The 20,597-nt window shown below is 36.6% G+C and overlaps 1 protein-coding gene across 9 annotated transcripts in view; it reads right to left on the bottom strand.

The window, feature by feature from the left end:
- LOC131682893 (voltage-dependent L-type calcium channel subunit beta-1) overlaps window positions 1-20,597 on the bottom strand; it is a 492,666-nt gene that overhangs the window by 278,199 nt on the left and 193,870 nt on the right. For all 9 annotated transcript variants that reach the window (XM_058964699.1, XM_058964692.1, XM_058964691.1 and 6 more), the window contains one exon: window positions 14,405-14,440. In XM_058964699.1, coding sequence (XP_058820682.1) covers window positions 14,405-14,440 — 36 coding nt within the window. The remainder of the gene's footprint in view (window positions 1-14,404; window positions 14,441-20,597) is intronic.

The raw sequence follows: 20,597 nt of genomic DNA on the forward strand, positions 1-20,597 counted from the left end.
TTCAAACTAATTATTTCACGAGATCGTACTGTGTCAGTTATGCATCGCTTATTCATAAACCATTCTTTAAAAGCGTATTTTTAACAGATTGAGACAAATTTCAGACGTTCATACTCATCTCAGCTCAGTTTGTGTTGGAAGTAAACCGTCTGCATCGGTGCCTTTGAGAATTAATTTCAACATGCGAAATTAGGTTCTGATGTGCTATATTACATTTTCGGAAGAAATTGAAGAAAAATTATTCCTTAACTGGTACAATATCAACAACTTGACATAGATTGCATTTTTCGTCTCATCAGTATCTGGCACTATCTTAGTACCAGATGGACGATAAATACAAAAGGGTATTAAATTGATCAAAATATGTGCGAATTGTATCTTCCAGAAATATTATTTGAAACCAGCTGTTCTGCTGTTCACACAGGTTGCGTTACTTTTGGAACTGGATTAATTTGAGTTTGGTATTATGACCTTCATGCACTAATTGGTATAATCTAAATTGTCTCCTTAGGAAAAAAAAGCTAGAATCGTTTAAATTAGATTAGGTGCAGTTTTTCTCGATACTCTAAAGAATTTTTCAGTTATTTACTCAAAATCCTGCGACGGATTTTTTTTCTCTTTTCCCTTTCATTTAAAATTGTCCTTCTATCGATGTAAGTAATTTATAGCGGATCCCATTCCCCTCCAATGTGTTGTACCTTGTTAATGAGCCGAAACCATAAACCATAAACAAACACGATTAGCATCTAATCGTAAGCACAACGTATTTAAGAAACTTCATACCAAAACAAAAAATCCTAAAACAAAGAAAGAAAAAGATACATTAATCTTTCCAAATCTAGATTTACCGACGATCGTTTGCTAGTTACACTTTCAACTTTTACCCCCAACCCGTCGGACAACCTCGGCTACCGCTCTCCGCTTTCGGTTGTCCATTGACCCAACAAACCAAAAAAAAAATGCGTAATATCTACTTTTCTTTGTCTTACCACCAATTCCAAAGACAACAGTGAGAAGGTACTTGTTGCTTTGGTTGAAGAAAGCCAGTAATATGCTGCTCCCTTTCCGCCAAAAGCAAAGCCAAACCAATGAATGGATTGGCGAAATGGGGGAGGGGGGGGACGAAAGAGGCGGTCGGGAAAAAGTAATTATACCCGCGAAACTGATTATTATAATCACGCGCAGAGGTACACACTTTGCAACGCGGGCGGTTTCGGGAGGGGTTATGCTCGTATGAAGTGTTGTGGCCGCTCTGGTTTAGTGTTTCGTTCATATACTTATGGTACGGTTATGCTGCGATTATGTATCGCCCCCGTAGCGACCGGGGCATTTGAAACATTTTCCTCGATTTGGTGAATTTGAATACTAATGAAAGTAATGAGTGGTAACTATATTTTAGCATTTTGTGTGTGTCTTATTTACGCCAGAACAGTGCTGCCAGTTACAGTTGCAGTTAAAAGAGAGATATTAAGTTTTGTTATGAATTCGTTGTCTTGCAAATAATAATAGAAATGGGAGAAAATTATCAATTTAAGTTGGAATAAACTACCATTTCTATGCAATTGGACTATTGTAAATTGACTAGGAGCATCGACGAACACCGGGAAGTAAATTTACAGTAGCTTCTAACCCTGTACGGCAAGCTGTTTTGACCAACACAAGTTTTTTTGTGAGCATAAGTCAAAGAATGAATCAGTATAAATTTCCAGGTACACAAAATTATTGTTCGAAAGTTGATCTGAGAAGAAAGAAAAAGATTTGGAATACTGCACCTGTAATTTGTTTTTTTGGTGCTCCTGGAAGAACTAGAAACTCCATTTTTTTCTAAGACCAGGAGCACTTAACTTTCGCTCTTGTTCAGATCGCAGTTCCAGTCTCGACCGCAAGCATATCTGCAAAGTAATGTTACTTTTAAACAGAGTACGAGAAAAAAATGTCGAAGACACTCGAATCTCCCATTTGTACCATCCAATGTTTCTTTTGAATCTCTCAATAGTGGATCGTTATTTCTCTTTTCAATTTCGTTTTCTTACATACAAATTGCAATGAGAAACAACGTCTTTCGTGAAATTCGATCGCAGTTTTTGCTACACCAGCGAAGATTTTTAGCCGTTGGTGCAGAAATCTGCAATTCTCAATTGAGCAGTTGAGACGAAATATTTTGAAATCATCTGTGAAGGGCCAGCGAGGAGTCTTTCGCGCAAATACACGCCATTTTCTTCCATGTGGATTACAGTTCATTCATATAACACGTACGTTAACAAACTACCCAAAGAAATGGCAAATGGTATACATCATACATGCTCAATGCCAAGTAAGGTTGAAACAAATATTGAATAAATGTCAACCGGGCTTTTCTCATGGATGTTACTTATTTTTTGGACCGATGCTCTTTTCGCCTATCTCATATAGAAAGACTATGTATTCACTTCTAAAATCGACTTTTCAATGGAAGCCCGGAGGGCCGAGTGTCAAATCCCTTTCGATTCAGTTCATCGAGATCGCAAAATGTCGGTATGTATGTGTGTATGAATGTGTGTGTCAAATAAACTCACCCAATTTTCTCAGAGATGGCTGAACCGATTTCCACAAACTTAGTTTCAAATGAATGGTATATCGCTCCCATAAGACGCTATTGAATTTTTAGTTAATCGGACTTCCGGTTCCAGAGTTATGGGTTGACAAGTATGATCACACAGCAAATTCCCATATAATCTGGTAACCCGAACGTCCGAATGATGTAATACATATGGGTCATTCCACGCGAAGTGATCAAAAAAAGATGCAAACTTGAAATCAACCTTCACGGATTTGAACCAAATTTGAAGGAATTGTTCATCTAGGGCCAATATATAAAAACTCAAATTTTTGTGTCATGGGAACACCCCCCGTTTTGGCAAAAATTTTGAGAAAAATTGTTCAAGGAATTTAGAAAAAATATTTATTTTTGGCGGCAGTGCTGCCAACTATGCGATTTTTTCAGTTAAATATTAAAAGTTAATTTTCCTCTTATATATTTTAATTTTGAAAATCCTAATGCCATCGCGTTCCTCAGACATTTTTTACATAAAAAGCACTCATAATCTCAATATAATATGAGCGCATCCTGAGATATACCATTTTGAAGGGAAAAACACGCATTTTATCATATAAAAATCCATTTTTTTTTTTGCCAAAATTGAGAAATTTTTCAAACGATTATAAAAATCGACCCTGAACTGCTAGAAGCAAACCAAAAACGTAGTTTTTCATCATTTCTAGTCTACTTCACGAAAAATTATGTTTGAACTCAGAATACTCAAGTTGGTTTTTTTAGTGTTGTGCGCTTGCAATTTTATATGGGAAATTGCGGTTTTTTCTCTTCAAAATGGTGTATCTCAGGATCCGCTCAAATTATATTGAGATTATAAGTGTTTTTTATGTAAAAATGTCTGAGGAACACGATGGCATTAGAATTTCCAAAATCAAAATATACGTATTGAGAGAAAAATAACCTTTTAATATTTAACTGACAAAATCGCATAGTTAGCAGCACTGCCGCCAAAAATTTATATGTTTTCTAGATTCCTTGAACAATTTTCTTCAAAAGCCATCTTGCGGTTTGATTCTAGAGTAAAAAGAACCGGAGATATGATCAAAAGAAAATCATGAGTTTTTGGCAAGTTGCCAAAACGGGGGGTGCTCCCATGACCCGAGGGGTGGTTCAATTGACACAAAAATTTGGTTCAAATCCGTGAAGGTCGATTACACGTGCCTTGATCACTTCGCGTGGAATGACCCATACTCAAATACGTTTAACATTACTTGGATTTGCGGGTCTAGATCACTAATGACCAATCAAAGTAGTTTTGACCACATTGGTCACCTATGACGGATCTTGAGGCCCCCTGGGAACTCACCAAGTTCCCGAGCTAATGCCATACCCATTTTCCAGCAAGCTCTTAACGGATTTTTACTTGATTTCAAATGAAAGATATAATACTCCCATTGACTGTTATTGAATTTCATCCAGTTCTGACTTTTGGTTCCAGAGTTACAGGTTGGTTATTGCGGTCACTTAGGAATCATATAATCGTGATACCTCATAGGTTTAAAATCTATCAAAATGAACATCAAATTACTTCGATTCGCAGGGCTAGATCACAGTTGTTACGGCATTTAGTTAGCAAGGGACTGGAAGGTGAAGTATATTTTTCAATATTAAGAGCCATAGTACTCAAGGGAGAGCAAGGAGTTGAAGGGAGAAAGTTTTAGAAAAAACATGGAAAGGGTCATATGAGCAAGCTTTGAGTTTACCGGCGACTTAACTCTTTGCCTGCTACCGTAGGAGTCATGATCTTTTGGCATTAGCGAATCACCTGAGTCTACGGCATGTCCGGAAAAGCGTAAAGTAACTTGTTAATTCATACTGTCGGAACGGACTTATAATTAAATGCCGTAACAAGAGTTGACAAATTGACTCAATAGGTCGTTAACAAAAAAATGGTTAAAACTAGATCACTGATGGCGAATAAAAGATTAATGGAATACATTGCCCACTATCGATAATTCCAGAAGTCCCGGGTTCCGGGCATATTCCAGATTTAAAGCCACTTCGGTGATGACTGAACCAATTTTCACTAACCTAGTCCCGAATAGATGGTATAATATAAAGTTCGGTGTTGAACCCTCCATCTACCCCTCCATATCCTACCTCTCATCCCTCACCCCCTCTCTCACCCCACCATCTCAGACCAACCTCCCACCTGCATTCCCTTCATCCACCCGTATACTAAAATAAGCTAGATGATTCCTGACGCGTCCTCCCCCTCCCGCCTATTATATCCCTTTCCTATTTTCCCATGAAGTTAACATGAAGACAACATTGAACTCACGCTGATTAAGCTATATAACTATTATATTTTATATATTAATAAGAATGTAATAGACAATTCCACAATGTTATATTGAACGTAACCAAGCATCAAATCACTGTTTCTCTGGATAATGGGTGTTTCTAACCTCACTAGGAAGAAAATCTGGCGCTCTCAGTAGCTCAGAGAAGCTACTTAGGAGGTTGATGACTGTTACTTCAATGACGTGTATTTATGCTGAAAACTCTTCATCGCCTATTTTAGGCATAGAGAAGAAAAACAACTTCGACACGATTACACGTCGCTGGTCCTTCGCTGGCAATTTCAAAATATTTCATCTCATCTGCTCAATTGAGGATTGCCAATTTCTCCCACAATAGCTGGAAATATTCACGGATTGTGGTGTAGCAATAACTACGATCTGAGGCAGGATCGTGATTTGAACTGATTTGAACGTGAACTTTCGGGACTCGCACACGGACGACTCGTGAAGGCACAATCGAAAACGGGACGCCGATGGAATTTGGCTCACGAGGAATAACTACGCACTACTAGCACAGTGGAAAAAACTTTTATTCACGGTTTGTTCCTCTCGACGATTCAAATGGGAAAGAGGATTTTTATTACTATTAAAACTACAATTTAAACCCACGTTGTTTCAATTCAAATTTCTTACACTCTTATTTTGTGGCAAGTCAACTGACAGCACTGACTGCATTCGGTGTAAGCCTTTCTACCGACAGTGTTGAGAACTGTCAGGAATCTTTTAAGAGAACGCTCCTAGGGTACTGTTTGTACATAAGGCATGATAATAGATCATGTGGGCTCCCCAATTTTCAGCATTCCCAGTGCGAGATTCATCTTCATGATTCTCCACGCAATTGTCACACAAAGTCTTATTTCGCCCATTTTCTTGTATTTAGTGCAATTCTGCAATGCATGAAGCACGTTATATACATTCGAACAGGCAGAAAAAGACGTAGTTAAACGAAAAGCAGTCTCACCAAAGGTCACCCGATACGGGTTTGAAGGAACAAACAATTTAGTCCCGTTTAGCGTGATTGTCTACGCACTATAAACTCGAATCGATGACCACACTGTCGATCTCTACCTTGTGAGCGGGCATCTATACGCGGTAGTGCATCACAAAAGACTTGTCGCCAGCAACGCCACTTGCTTGATAGAATATCCCAATTCTGAGCTTATCTAGGTAAACTTTCAGAATATATTTCGCGGTCTAATGTTTCTGCGCCAGTTTTTTTTTTTTTTTTTTTTGAAATTTTATGAATAATTGACGGGTTTGATCCGGAAAAAAGGTCAGCTATGAACCGGCCGCGTTCAATGTGCCTGATTTTAAACGGTAAGTCGGAACCAGCCCAATGAAAACTGTTTATTGCCTGAATCTGTTCAAGGTCTGTTCACATCAACTGTACAACACTGTTTGAAAGTTGGATTCAAAACAAGTAATTATTAAAAACATATGAAAAATCACGCTTTCTCTTGCATCGCTTCTTCTCCACAAAATTCGAACGCTTTTATCACCTGAGTACCAGTTAAGCAGATCAAAATTAAGTTTGTTTGCATTCGATAACTTTCAGGGCGAGTTAACAACATTGGCTCGTAGCGATGTGAACGTTGCTTAAAACGCGTTCGCTGTCATTTTTGGCAACTAGCCGAGCCAGCTTATGTTGGCTTCACTCATTTTACAAAGAAACGTCAAAACATTAACCCTCTTGGTCGGAATCTTTGAAGACGAATCTTGTTCGACATCCATTTTACCATCGATTACCATTTTCTCAGCAACTGGAACGAAGAATGTATAAAAATGGGGCGAGCATCGCGTAGTTGGTAAGTCGATTGCCTTGTACGCAGCTCACCTTGGTTCAACACCCAACCCTGGACATAGAGCTAGATTATTCTAAAAAAAAATTCTCTGAACCGAAAAAGAGGCAGTGGCGTAGCCAGGGGGGTTAGTGGTTAAGCTCTCTCCCAAACCAAAATTAATTGAATTGAAAAAATTACTTGATGCTGACTAATTTAATTAATCATTGTGGAATAATAATTTTGGAGGTATTTTGTCTGATCACTACATTGAGAATCTATTATTTTAGCCATCGTGAGGACTTTTAGAAAATTGTGGGTATCGGATCTTGTAAGTCTTAGCCGAGGTTCCAAAGTTGTCAAATTATCAGGAGCTCTTGTTTGAAGAGATGTTTAAACATAGGGATTAGGAACAAAGCTTCGAATGGGAAGCACAGTTTGATTAGATTGATTGTCTATAAACATGAACCGAAAAATTGCATACATTTCAATATTTGCCAAAAAATTATTTTTTTAGAATACGTAGAGTTGAGACAAAAACTCAACGTGATTAACAACGACAATATTTCTTTGAAAAGTTGATGGAAAATGATGAAAAATGTTGTTTTTCTTTGGTCACTAACAGGTCAGGATCGGTTATATAAATATCCTCTAAGCAGGATTGGAAATAATAAAAATTTCAAAATATTTACACCACCGATTTCGTCCGGGTTTTTTCAATAGCGATCATTGTTACTATTTACAGCTGGTATCAGCTTAATAATCCTAAAAAATACGAAAAAAACAGCGTGGAGGGCGAAACTTTAAATAAACAAACAAAAATACAGTTTCGCCCGTTGTATTTTTTACTATTGTTTAAGAAAGCAATATCGTAGAATCAAATTTTTTAGTTTAATTTGTTGCGTTTCAAAGCCTAAATTCGCATGTATGAAAAAAGCCCTATGTTTACATCGCCCTTTTCACAAAAAAGCGTCGAAATGAAATCGCAGCTCCTGATATCACGCTATCTTTAAAGTGCATGCGTGCATAGTTTCAAATTTTACTTCGACATCGACTTTTTCTAAAGGTGACTTCCCAGTAGTATCCTTGATTTGAATTATTATCGCTAATCCCAATGCCAAAGAACAAATAAAAACCTCACGAAAACGAACCGTTTGGGAAAATCATCATCATTACTGGAATTTTCATTTTCACGAAACTTTTCGATAACATTCCGTCACTTGCGTTAATGCACTGAGTGCACAGTGCTCTGAAAATCTAGCGAAATCGTCTTAGGGCACCAGCGGGTCTAATTCAGAGCTATCTGCGCGGCGAGTTAAATCTGTAAAGAATACTAAAAATAAATTTCTATTCCATAATTTTCAGTTCAGCAATTCGAGAGATCGTGCTCACCGCAAGTCATGAAAAATAGACTACGTTGTGAAGCGATGGTCACTATTTATTAAAAAATCACGGTTAAATAAAAAATTAAACTATTAAAAAATTTCAAATAGTTTATAATTTTCACAAACTCATTAGGAAAAATTGTTTAATAAGCTTTCGTAATATTGTGTAGGAAAAAAATGAAAATTTCAGTATTTTCTGTATCTGCAACATATAAACCCTTAAGTATACCGATTAATTGGTATACGAATTGGAATAGGTTCGCCAAATTTTGAAAGAAGTCTATAAAGTCACCCCCTTGAAAACTACCTAAAAATTGTTGTAGTTCGATGCAATAAAAAAATCCCCAAAAATGGAATGTACTTATTAATGTGGACACAGTGAATAATACATACAGTAAAGACCCGTTTTTATCAGTCTCATGGTGTATTTTAGGCTGACAAAATGGGGACATTGACTAAATCGAGCGTTTTTTTTCTTTATAATAAACTGAAACTGTTAAAATATTCTTCCCGTCCCTTGATGTAGTCTGATAACTATTTCTGATTATGATGAACTTTTTATTTTTGCATATTTCCATCTTCATGATAAGGAAAACATGCTCAAGAAAGGATTTACTTGAATTCAGTCTTGTTCGTCTGCTAGAGCCCATCAAACATATGTTCATATTTGGCTGATAAAATCGGGGTTTCAATGTATCATAATAGATATTCACCATTCGAAGAAGTTTCTTGTGAACGAGTGTAGAACGACTTTGTTTCTACTTACCTGAAGTCAGCGGCGTAACCAGAAATTCGGTTTGGTCGGTTTGATCTTACTGTCCAAACGGCATAACTCCGAAACCGTAATTTTTTAAGTTTTAAAATTATGCAGAATTAATTTTTCAGAAAATAGTAACAGAGTTCGTGTCTTTAGCGAATTTGTTGAGACTTTATTGTAGTCATGAATATTAACCTGAGAAAATTCACCATAAATACTTCTTGGATGATATACCGTCAAAATTATTCTATCAAATGATGCGCTGTTTAACGTTTGTAAAACTCATCGAAGATACTAACCCTCCGAAATTTGCGGTTTCAAAATGATGCTATCTTGACCTTAAATTACTGTTTTTAAACATTTTACCTGTACATATAATTGGTCATACAACAAAAATCAAATGCTCATCAAAATCGATCAGGACCTGCTAGAGTCGAATGGAAATCGTCATTTTTCACAAATTTATCTCTACATTCGGAAAGTGTTATCCTCGTTATTAATTATATTACGTTTTCGTCTCAACTCGACGCATTCCCAAAATAAAAACCTGCTTTAATCCACCTAGTGGTGCAATTGTGCTTTTCTCATTTGTCCAGACTACGATTCCATGGCTGGTTATGTTCAATACAATGGTGGAAATGAATATTACATGTTCAGTACGATTTGCACATACATACAATGGATCAACAGCCACGATCTTGAGATACTATGTGATACTGAAACATCACTTGAAACCAGCGGTGGATCATAGAGAAAGATCCGGGAGATCCGAGTCTTGCCGAAAATTTTCAACTTGTTAAGAAATTTTAAACTAGTTTTAATTTTAAAGTAGCAACCCCTTACTGCATACTCCCTCCGGGGCGGTATGATTGACGATTTTTAGAGTGATTGCATAACATTTCTATATGAGAAAGACAAAAATGTACCAAAATCCAAAAAAGTTAATTTATGTCAAACATTATTTTTTTCAAGTTTGCATCAAATATCAATGTTTCATGCATTTTAAAGTCATTTGGCATAAAAATACAAATTTGATTTTGAAATTTTTTCATTTCAGTTTATATGGGAATTTGCTGTGTGATTGCACTCTTCAACTCGTAACTCCGGAACCGGAAGTCCAATCAATAAAACTTTCAATGGCAGCCGATGGGAAGGTCAAACTTTGTGCAAATCGGTTCAGCCATCTCTGAGAAACAGAGGTCACATTTTTTTCCACATACACACTAGGGTGTCGTAAAATGACTTCATGTTATAAAAGTCATCGCGCTCACTTCTAAAATGAAAGGTTAGGGTATTTGGAGCACTTTCTTCTTCGGAGTGAATTTGCTAAAATGCTCTCTACTGGTGGCGTATTTTGATTTTTTGAAAAATGGGCCGATTTCGGGTAAAATTTCAAATGCATGCCTCTTGAAGTGCTCCTGAACGACTTTAGATTTTTTTCAGCATTTTTTTATTTTCTGAAGGTCCTAATGGAGAGGTTTGGATAGTTAGTTTGTATAAATTTTGTATTTTAAGAGCATTAAGTAACTTAGTAAAAAGTGAAATTTTTGATGTTTTTCAGTAGTTTTTCTTCAAAACTGGGTATCTACAAAATTTTAAAAGTATAGAAAACACTTTATACAGTTGAGCCGAATACAGGGACTTAATTTTGAAGAAGAATGTGTATAGCTACGGCCAATGGGGTATAAGTTATTTAACTTTTGTTAAATAACCTTTTGACATTTTATGATATTCATCAAAAATAACACTGTTCTACAAAATAAAATAACTTAAGTGTACTTAGTCCACATATTATTTTTCGGAAAATAGAAGGAATATGATGAAAAATGGCGTTTTTCGTTTGTTTCTATTACATCAGAATTGGTTTTTTGAGCATTTGACGATTTTTTTTAAAATTATTTTGTATACTAATAGCTACCTGGCGGGTTTGAAAATCACTAAAATTAAACAAATATGTCGAGTTAATGGCAAGCTATGGCGTATATTTGAAGGCTGAATTGATTGGCGTATTCACATTTGTATATAAGGTCTTATTTCCATGTTAGGAACTTTAAAGTGGAGAAAAATGCAGAAGAGTGAGGTGAGTGTTGAAAAACTGATATTTACTGTTTAGATCACATAATCCCGAAATAGTTAAATTTGGGGCAAATATCCTCGAAAAAGTTTTACAACAGAATACAGCGCATCTTCTGAATGATTTTGTTGAAGATGCCTCCTAGAAGTAATTATGGAGAATTAACTCTTCAAAAATAATTAAAGACTTGGCGTCATTAGCAAAGTTATCATTATTTTTATAATTTAAGTTACAAAAAAATCATCAGATGCTCATTAAACCTCGTCCTGACATACTAAAGACGTACAGAAAACGTAATTTTTCATCATATTCCTTCTATTTTCCGAAAAACAATGTGTGGTCAAAACACATTTGAACTGATTTACTTTTTGGAACAGCATTATTTTTGATGAATTGCTAAAAATGTCAAAGGTTTTTTAACAAAAACTTAAATAACTCATACCCCATTAACCGTAGCTATACACTTTCTTCTGCAAAATTACGCCCCTGTATTCGGTTCAAATATATATAAAGTGTTTTCCATACTTTTAAAATTTTGTAGATACCCAGTTTTGAAGAAAACCTACTGAATAACACCAAAAATTTCACTTTTTACTAAGTTTTAATGGCTCTGCCGCTCTTATAATTCAAAATTTGTACAAACCAACTAACCAAACTTCTCCATTTGGATCTCCAGAACAATAAAAAATGCTGCATAAATTTGAAATTTTATCCAAAATCGGCCCATTTTTCAAAAAATAAAAATTCGCCACCAGTAGGAAGGGTTTTGGCAAATTCACTCCGAAGAATAAAGTGATGCTAACACCTAAACCTTTCATTTAAGAAGTGAGCTTGATGATTTTTTTTAACATGAAGTCATTTTGGGACACCCTAATACACACAGACATACACACACCGACATTTTCCGATCTCGACGAACTGAGTCGATTGGTATATGGCACTCGGCCCCCCGGGTCGGTATTAGATTGACGAATTTTAGAGTGAATGAGAAACGCAAAAACATTTTTAGCAAATGTTGAAAGTTATGCATTTTTTTGGTGAGCTGTTCTATGTTTCATAGACATTAAATCAATTTTAATTTCGCTTCCTATTAAATAAAGACGCTTATTACAGCACATCTCTACAAAATCGAGCGATTATGATTGATTACAGAACTCTGGAATTTTCTATTGGAATGTTTTCAGGCAGGAATTTGATATTGATGCTATTAGACAACTGTGAAATCAAGACCAATAGATCAGTTACATGTCAGGACCCCATTCCGACAATTTATCAAAAGTCCTCATGATTTTTACAACAACAGGTTATCAATGTACGGATCAGATGATTGTTATTGTAATATTGAATTAAATCAGTCAGCATCAATAAATTCTCAACTTAAATCCAATGTTTTTTGGGTGTGGTGGGGGGGGGGGGGGGGTTGTATGGTAGTAAACCCCAAAACCTTCTCTTGGCTACGCCGTCGCTTGGAGTTAATTATTTCGCTTTTCATTTTCCGATATGTTTCAGATCGATCCGATGGTTATAAGTTAGAAAAAATGCAATAAGAAGGTTCGCACAAATGACTAGTTTTGCACTGATAAGTTTTCAAGTTCCTTCCAGACAACTTGGAAGTGTTCGGTGATTATTTCTAGCTGTTGTAGATAGTAAAATGAAATACAAAATTCGTTTTATCGAAATAATGTTTGGCTTATTTCAATGGATTATTACTATATTGAACAATAAATAGGCGACAAAAAGTAATCAACAAACAACAAACCATAACTTTTAAAGTATTCAAAATAGATATTTGAAGTCTTTAGTAAAGCTATTCGCAAAAGTAAGAGCTACAAATTTGCTGAAGGCATCATTTCGATATAATCACTTCCAAGAAAATTTGTAAAACTATCTCACTCATAGGGGGATTAATCAGAAAGGGAATATTGCCTCCATTAAATTCTTCGAAGATACTATTGACCTAAAATAAGCCGTTTTGACGTTAATGATGAAAATCTTTCGTCCGCATTTAATGTTAAATATCTCTTTTGATAATAGTCCGATTTCAACAATCTATAGCTTGTTCGAAAGGTATTTATATAAGCTGCCCAAAAATATATAAAGTGTCAATCTATGTTATCAATTTCGGCGAATAATTTTAAAAAAACTGCAAAAAAACGCCATTTTTACACATTCAAACATTCATATCTTGGAAACTAAACATCAGAATCAAAAACAAATTAATAGCGTTCTTACTGTTTGATAGGTCTTTCATTTAATTGGTTTGGATAAGATCGATTCAGCCATTGCTGAGAAACACGAATGAGAATTTGTCCGTTACACACACACAGACATTGTCCCAAATCGTCGAGCTGAGTCGATTGGTATAAAAGACTCGGCCCTCCGGGCCTCGGAAAAAATCTTGGAAGTTTGAGCGAATTCCATACATTTCTTTTATAAGAAATGAAAAAGAAGTTAAAATTGTACAAAAAAAACTCATGAATAAACTGAAAACCGGAAGTCACTTTGGTTTCCCCTTTTCAGCTTCCCCAAGTGATGATGATATCCTGCGAATATCACATGCTTCACAAGCGACGAACCCAATTGAAAACATAAGTAACCCAGGAGGATATTTTTGTCATTGATTTTGTTTTATTTTGCGATGTTCCAGCAATTAACCGACAAATTAAGTAATCAATGCCCTTAAAAATTTGTTTTTATATAAAATGATTAAAATCTTTTCACTATAAAAGAAGCAGAGCGGTAGTATTACTATCACATTATAAAAATATAAAATTGTTTAAATTAGATCGCATCTTGTTAGTTCAAATCCATTCATTATTTAATCGTAGAGGATTAGTTTGAGATAAACTATAACATATTTTGCAAATTTTTGGATTTAATGAACTAATTTGGTATGCCATATCGCGTCCTGTAACATCATTAATTCAAACATTTGTTACAAGTTAAATTTCAATCCTGTCGGCAGAATCTCACAGGTCCACGCATTATTTGCACTGCTATTGATTTTGACACGACATGTCCCAGCTCGGTGTCGATTCATATCGGTGGCATCACTGTCTAGCAGGCAGGCAAGAAGAAGTGCAAATCAAAACTATCATACGGGGACTGCGGATAGAAATGGCTTGCGTTACACTTTGATTACGCTTAGAGGACTTAGGCCCGAGATTGGCTAGTTGAAGCACGGCTCGGTTCACTTTTGAGGTTTCATATTTCGTAAGATGATTTGATTTCGGCTGCAGATTACCCTGAAAGGGAGGAGGCATGGTATGCAGCAAAGGGAAGAGGTCTAACTTTAATTGCGTTTTTATTTTCATTTCAAATCCAACACAGAGCGAAACATCGGTTACGTGTTATTACGAATAGTTTCTGTACACAAAGCGTCGGTTGGATATTTGCTTTTTCGGTAAATCTGTTTTCAATGACTAGCTGGGTCGTGTTATAATGATAGTAATTTTGGGCTTCGTGATGAGAGTGTCGTTGGTGGTATCGGTAGAATCTCGGTGGTTGAACTTACTTTTGATGAGATTAAAGTTAGAGTTGGTGACGATTCCTGCAATGAGAAAACAGAGAAAATGGGAAAATAATTATTAGTAATTCATGTAAAGCAAGACAATGGATTGGTGGGAAATTGATATTTGAGGTTTAAAGTACTATACAATGAGTTATTTGAAACAGAGGAATCTTCTACTAAAACTGGTCTAAACATGAAGCGGAATTCTAGCTAGCTTCTGTCAGAATTCCAGCTCAGAAGACTCAGAAGATCGATTTCGGTCGAGATCAGCCCGAATACCAAACTGATTAACGGATGACTTTAACTGGACCAAAACAATTTTCAATTGAATAAATCATTTCAATTCTACGTCAACACACCAGTGATTTTTAAGCTTCAAAATCGTTGCATAATTCCAAGAATCTTCAATAAATAACTGAAAACGCCCTAGAGTTTTTTGGTAATCAACATTTTCAGACCTTTTTTCAACTCCCTGTTTCACATTTACACCCTCTTCCCGTGACGGATTAACTCAAGCAAGCAAAACAAAGCCGCATATGACCGGTCAAATCTCCAAACTGCACCGAGAATGCGGGATTGTTACCGAGTTGCCTTTTCTACGATACACGTATTGAATCGTCCAAACCAAAGGAAGAAAAGTCAAATCTAAAAGTTGGGTACCGATCAAAAAGAAGTTTCAGGTAGGTTTAATGGATTAATTCTAGCACGTTGGCTTTTTTCTCGAAGAATCAGAGTAAGACATGAAATGATGACGTAACAAAAAAAACTTGCACGTGAGAAGAATCAGAAATCATTTTTTTTGTATATTCAGTTAAATGAACTTGGTTATGCACAGTACAACAACACCTTAGTAAGTGAAGAAATTTGCATTCAACTTCGTCAGTATCTGGCAATGACTTAGCACCAAATAGTTGTTGCAAGGTATACGTCAACATAGTATCTTTTTTATTCAGTCGCGTAATTAAATAAATAATGAACAATGTTGACAACTGTCTTCTACCGTGTGTTACATATATCAAGAAAAAGTGCAAATAAGCGGCAAAGCTCATCCGAAAACACAATACTTCCCAATGACATTCCGTACCCTTTCACCGAGTCTCAGCTGCCGGGCATCGCATCACCTGTATTGTCCTGACCCGACGCAACGGTCAGCGAATCTGATCGCTCGCACCTCCACAAATCATAAATCAAACGTCGGTTATCTACACACTCTCACACCAAGCTTCCCGCTCTGTCGGTCCGTCGGTCGGACGGTCGGTCGTGGTCGATTAGAAACGCTTCTCCGTCATCTTCTACCTACCGCCACGGTACACGTCGTTGACGTTGACGTACGGTTTTCGGATGCGGCGGCGTTCGGTGGCCACCGGCTTTGCCCGGCCGTCGTCGTCGTCGACATCAATGAAGGCTAGTTAAAAGGCACTTGGTCAGCAAACATTTCAGCCTTATGATAGGCTCAATTTGCAACCGACGCGGACGCGTCTACGCGGCCGATCCAGTGAAAGGGTAAAGACTTCTGACAAATTGACAGCCATTTTTCTCGTTCCGCGTCTTTGCACCCGTGGCCGCCGGTTTATATTTTTTTTATTACGACCAAAACAAGAAGTTCGAACAGTAGAAAAGGCTATTTTTCAGTCGGCCACATTGTGATGAGGATGATGATGAACAGTTGAACGGGGAATAAATAACATCGACGGAAAAAAACATGATCCACGGTTTTCAGTGAGAGGGACCCGACTGGAACTTAAAAACGGTATCGGTAGCATAGGGTAATTGATATAAATGTGAGAGTCATAGTCGAAATGTTATATTGAGAAGCTGCGCGGTTCATATAATGACTAGACTAGAATCGACTGTTGTTGTGTGGAAGGAGCTTTGCAAAGTTAGACGGAGGCCGTGAGAAGCCTGGCGAGGGGAACTTCAATTACTTTTAAACGGTTTTTTATGGAATAAAAAATGCCTTTTAGTTTGATTGTGGCGCAACTTTGGAATTGCTTGCGCTCTGTAATTATGTCTATGTAGATCAAAGTGCTTCGTAGGTAATTGGTTTTAAAATATTTATTGTTAGCTACCTAAAGATTTGTCATATTTCAAATCTTAGGGTTCTATTGGTTAGCATCAGAAGAAGAAGAAACCATTCTGACTAGTTCCATTATATTCAGTGATGATGAAATTGAAAGCTTATAGAAAATGTTTCTTTGTTTAGGACCGCCGAAGATTGCTTCTTTCAACATTTTCGACACGAGTTCTAATCCTTCGTCAAGCGTATCAACCTTATCTAAACCTTGATCCGGCGAAAGAACTCAATAAACTTTCCCTTGAAAGGGAAAACAACAAAATTGATCCTTTGTGCGTATACAGAATTGCATTTCGTGTTGAAATTTCCAAAAAAAAAAGGCCATCGCCGATTGTTGATTCCCTGCTGTTGACTCTCGCCGTGCCAAGAATTTCGACTTATCTGCACTGAAATATTTACACACATACTTTTTTTTGCTGTTTTTTTTTGTTTCCACATCCAACACCTCTCCATTCAATCACCATCCAAAAGGATACGGAAGATTTAATCCACTCACCACTCGGTCTGATTGCCGATGCCAAGATATGTTTCTGGTGGTTGTTTTCGTTTTTTTTCGCTCGCTTTATTATTTTTCATTTCCACCTTCAGTTCAACTTTCGATTTTCTCGTCAATATTTTTGACCGAGTCCGGGACACGGGATACGGGGAAAAATGTTTATCGGGGGCGGCATCTCGGCCTTGCAGGATGGCAAATCGTACCGGCCTGGTTTGCTCGCTATATTGGATTGGTTAGTACATTGGTGGCTATATATATGAAGCAATCTAAATTCAATTTCAATTTTTAACCGTGCCTTTTCAATTTCACGTCTGTCGGTTGCTGGTACTTTTCTTCGCTCATTTTGGGCTTTATTATTTTCAATCGAATCCTGGGTTTCGTTTGTTATTGGGAAGGACTGCTTAGGCGAGAGCAAAGTTGGAGCCGGTGAGTTTGTTGTTCATTATTAATTTAGAAACGTGTAGGTATATTCGTTTCGTTTTGCAGAAGTCATGGGAAATTTATTGGATATTGCTTAGTTTGTGCTGGATTTCGGTTGTCAATATTAAAAAAACATTTCTTTCAATTTTTGCGTTTTAAATATGCCTGTAATTTTCCATCAACCTCTACAGAATTTTTGGTTCATAATTAGAAATCTCTCGACGGTCTACATAATATTTGGTAAAAAACAATCCATGTATCAGTCTCAACCAATAGAGAGTTATTGAACTCATTAAAATCAAAATGATAAAATTGTCCATTCTTTATTTCATGAGCTGTTCTATAACGTAAATATTTCTTCTTGGACAATCGCGACACGCATGTATGCAAGAGCGAATCAAAGCAAGTGTGTGTTATCTTCTTCTGAATACTATTGTGATTAATTTTTTAATTATTTTAGTTTTGCTTCTATTATCACCTTTCCAATGTTAGCCTTTACTTTGGCTGAAATTAGTTCACATTTTCACCTCTGTTACAGTTACTGAGCACACGGGGCGGAAAGAATCGATCAGCCCGTCCCACATAGAACTATTGTGAATCCCTTAGATGCGCATTGGACAATGCTTAATCGTCTGCCAAGTTAAGATTTTTGAAAGTAGAATACTTCTATCGTTTCTATATAGGGGTCCCGTTTCAAAGTTTCTGCTGAGATATTTTCCCAGTTTTCAAATGCGAATAACTTCCATTGTACTGATCGAAATCGCTATATCGGAAATATGTGTACGTATATAGTATTTGATTCTTCAAAATGTAATATTACTATAAATAACTATAGAAGAATATATTTTTTGAAAGTGGTAATTATCAGCGCTGATTGGTCCGTACAATTCAACCAAGCAGAGAGCGTTGCTAGCACTGCCCCTTTACCATCCAACGAACCGAGACGCACTATAAAAGCAGCTCATAAGAAAAAAAAATCGTCAGTCAGCTTTCTGACCTCGTAGTAGTTGCTACGTTTCGTCAGCTCGAAGCTATATATTCCACGACTGCCGCCGGGCATCATTTCAATGATGTACAGGCGCGCCAGTTGCATACATACATACAATGATCACAGACCACAGAAAAAAACAGAACGCTCTTTCTATCGTAGCTAAACATACTGGATTCCAGTATAGAGTGCTATGCAAATCATTTCACACACACTAGTTGGGGTTTTTTTTCCTCCAGCTGTCATATATGGAACTGTCAGCCAATTTAAACTTTCAAAATAGCTCTCCTAAACTATTTATAATGCTGTTGAAATGCTCTATGTCTCTGTAAAACTTATACCGGAGACGTACAATACCAGTTGGTCAGGTTCCATCATGAAAATAATCCGACCAAAAAGCACTAATACAGTTACAGATTGTCAAGTACTCTATATACAATACACCCACCGCAGTGCACTCTGGAGCGCGCCTTGTTGAATTTGTTTGAGAACGCCACACATAATTGAAAGACCAGTAACTGGAGTGTACATTGGAGTGTGCTCCTTGGTTAGTTTTCTTCTGGCAAGCGGTAGTGCGGGTGCGATTGACGATTTGATTAGTACTGGTTGTAGCGTTGTGTGAAGGAGATTAGGTTGGTTTATTGAAGTTTAAGCTGATGGTTTGATACTCGGGCAAACTGGGTAAACGTTTCACATATGATCGTATATGCTGCTATAAACACAGTTTTATAACAATCCCTAGAGCCAGGTTAATTGTATAACATGTGCATAACGGGACTTTTATTTTACTTATTTTGATTGCGAATTTCACTGCTCAACAAGTGAAATGACCCGTTAAAACTAATGTCCTAGTATGTACTGCATTGGTTGATGATTATTATCATACGTGACAATTGCAGGGTTATTGCGTAGAAACCTGGTTTTTTATTCAATTCGTTTATTTGATAAGGCACGTTTGCGTTAGTTTAAAGGGGCTATTTTTTCTTTGTTTTACATTTTGAATTTCTTAAAACTACACATTTAAACATTATTTTGTTTATATATAATGAAACTAAAAAAATACAGCTAACTTCTACATATACAAGAGAGGATAATATAATATTCGTAAGATTAGGGGGGCGGGTCATTATGTGTGTTATTTGTATAGTAATGCACTTTAGGATTTTTTTTTCGCTTTACTATATGCAATACCTTTTGTAAACAAAAATAATGTGTTATCAAAATCAGTGCATTTGTAAGTGCCGTGAGTGCTAATCCTGCTTGTCTTTGCTCCGCGTTGTTTTATGAATTCTTTTCCGTTTTTTAAATGTTTAAGTGTTGTGAGGTGTACAAAGCTCTTCAATGGTAGGCACCTATAAATGTTTGCTTCAATTCAAACATAATTGAGTGGCAAAATTATGGAAAGTTCGATGGCATAGGTTTGGTGTTTGTTGCCGGTAATCATAAAAAAATCGAACAAAGTGTGTGTATGTGAACGCCGCATATCGTAGAAAGTGACAAATGAAAATTGAATAGACGAACTTGAAAAGATAAGTTGGTTGAGATGAGATGGTGGAATCGACCTCATTAATAGTGGAGAGTACCAGAAACAAAGGGAGTATTTTTCATTATATTTCATTTTTCTGTAGGATTTAATTTGCCACGAACCCACACATCCGCAGAAATAATAATTTGGTACTGACTGTGAGTCGTGCTTCTGAGGTGAATACTATATGTGTGTATAAAGGAGCAGGGTAGCATGTCAAGAGCGTTTGGTGCAGTGTTCGTTTATTATTTTTTAAATAAGTTTTGCAAGCAATTTTCAGAATGTGCGTAGCTTCTCCAGCTGGAAGCCGAGCATGGTAGGCTCTGACGTAGTTTTTTATTGATGTGCACCGGGGTGGTTCCCTACACTGAATTTTCACATTCGAACAGTAGCGTATAAAACTATCACGATACGGCCGTCGAGAAGGGCATAAGTTCTTAGCTTTTACACACACACACTAATAAAAACACATAGGCATGTTCGCCAGAAAGCATTCACATGCACCTATTCGTGTCGCCAGTTTTCTTTTTCACTCCAACCATCATAATAGGCGTTGACACATTTTTCCTTGTATCTTGGTTTCCATTAATGTATGCGAGCACAAATGGCTGAGGTTATGTTAGTGATGTCTCCCAGCAAACCAGCAATCGTATATAAAAGTTTACAATAAATTACAAATAATGACAGACTAAA

Source organism: Topomyia yanbarensis, chromosome 2 (assembly GCF_030247195.1).
Source record: "Topomyia yanbarensis strain Yona2022 chromosome 2, ASM3024719v1, whole genome shotgun sequence".
In the NCBI taxonomy this organism is placed as follows: Eukaryota; Metazoa; Arthropoda; class Insecta; order Diptera; family Culicidae; genus Topomyia; species Topomyia yanbarensis.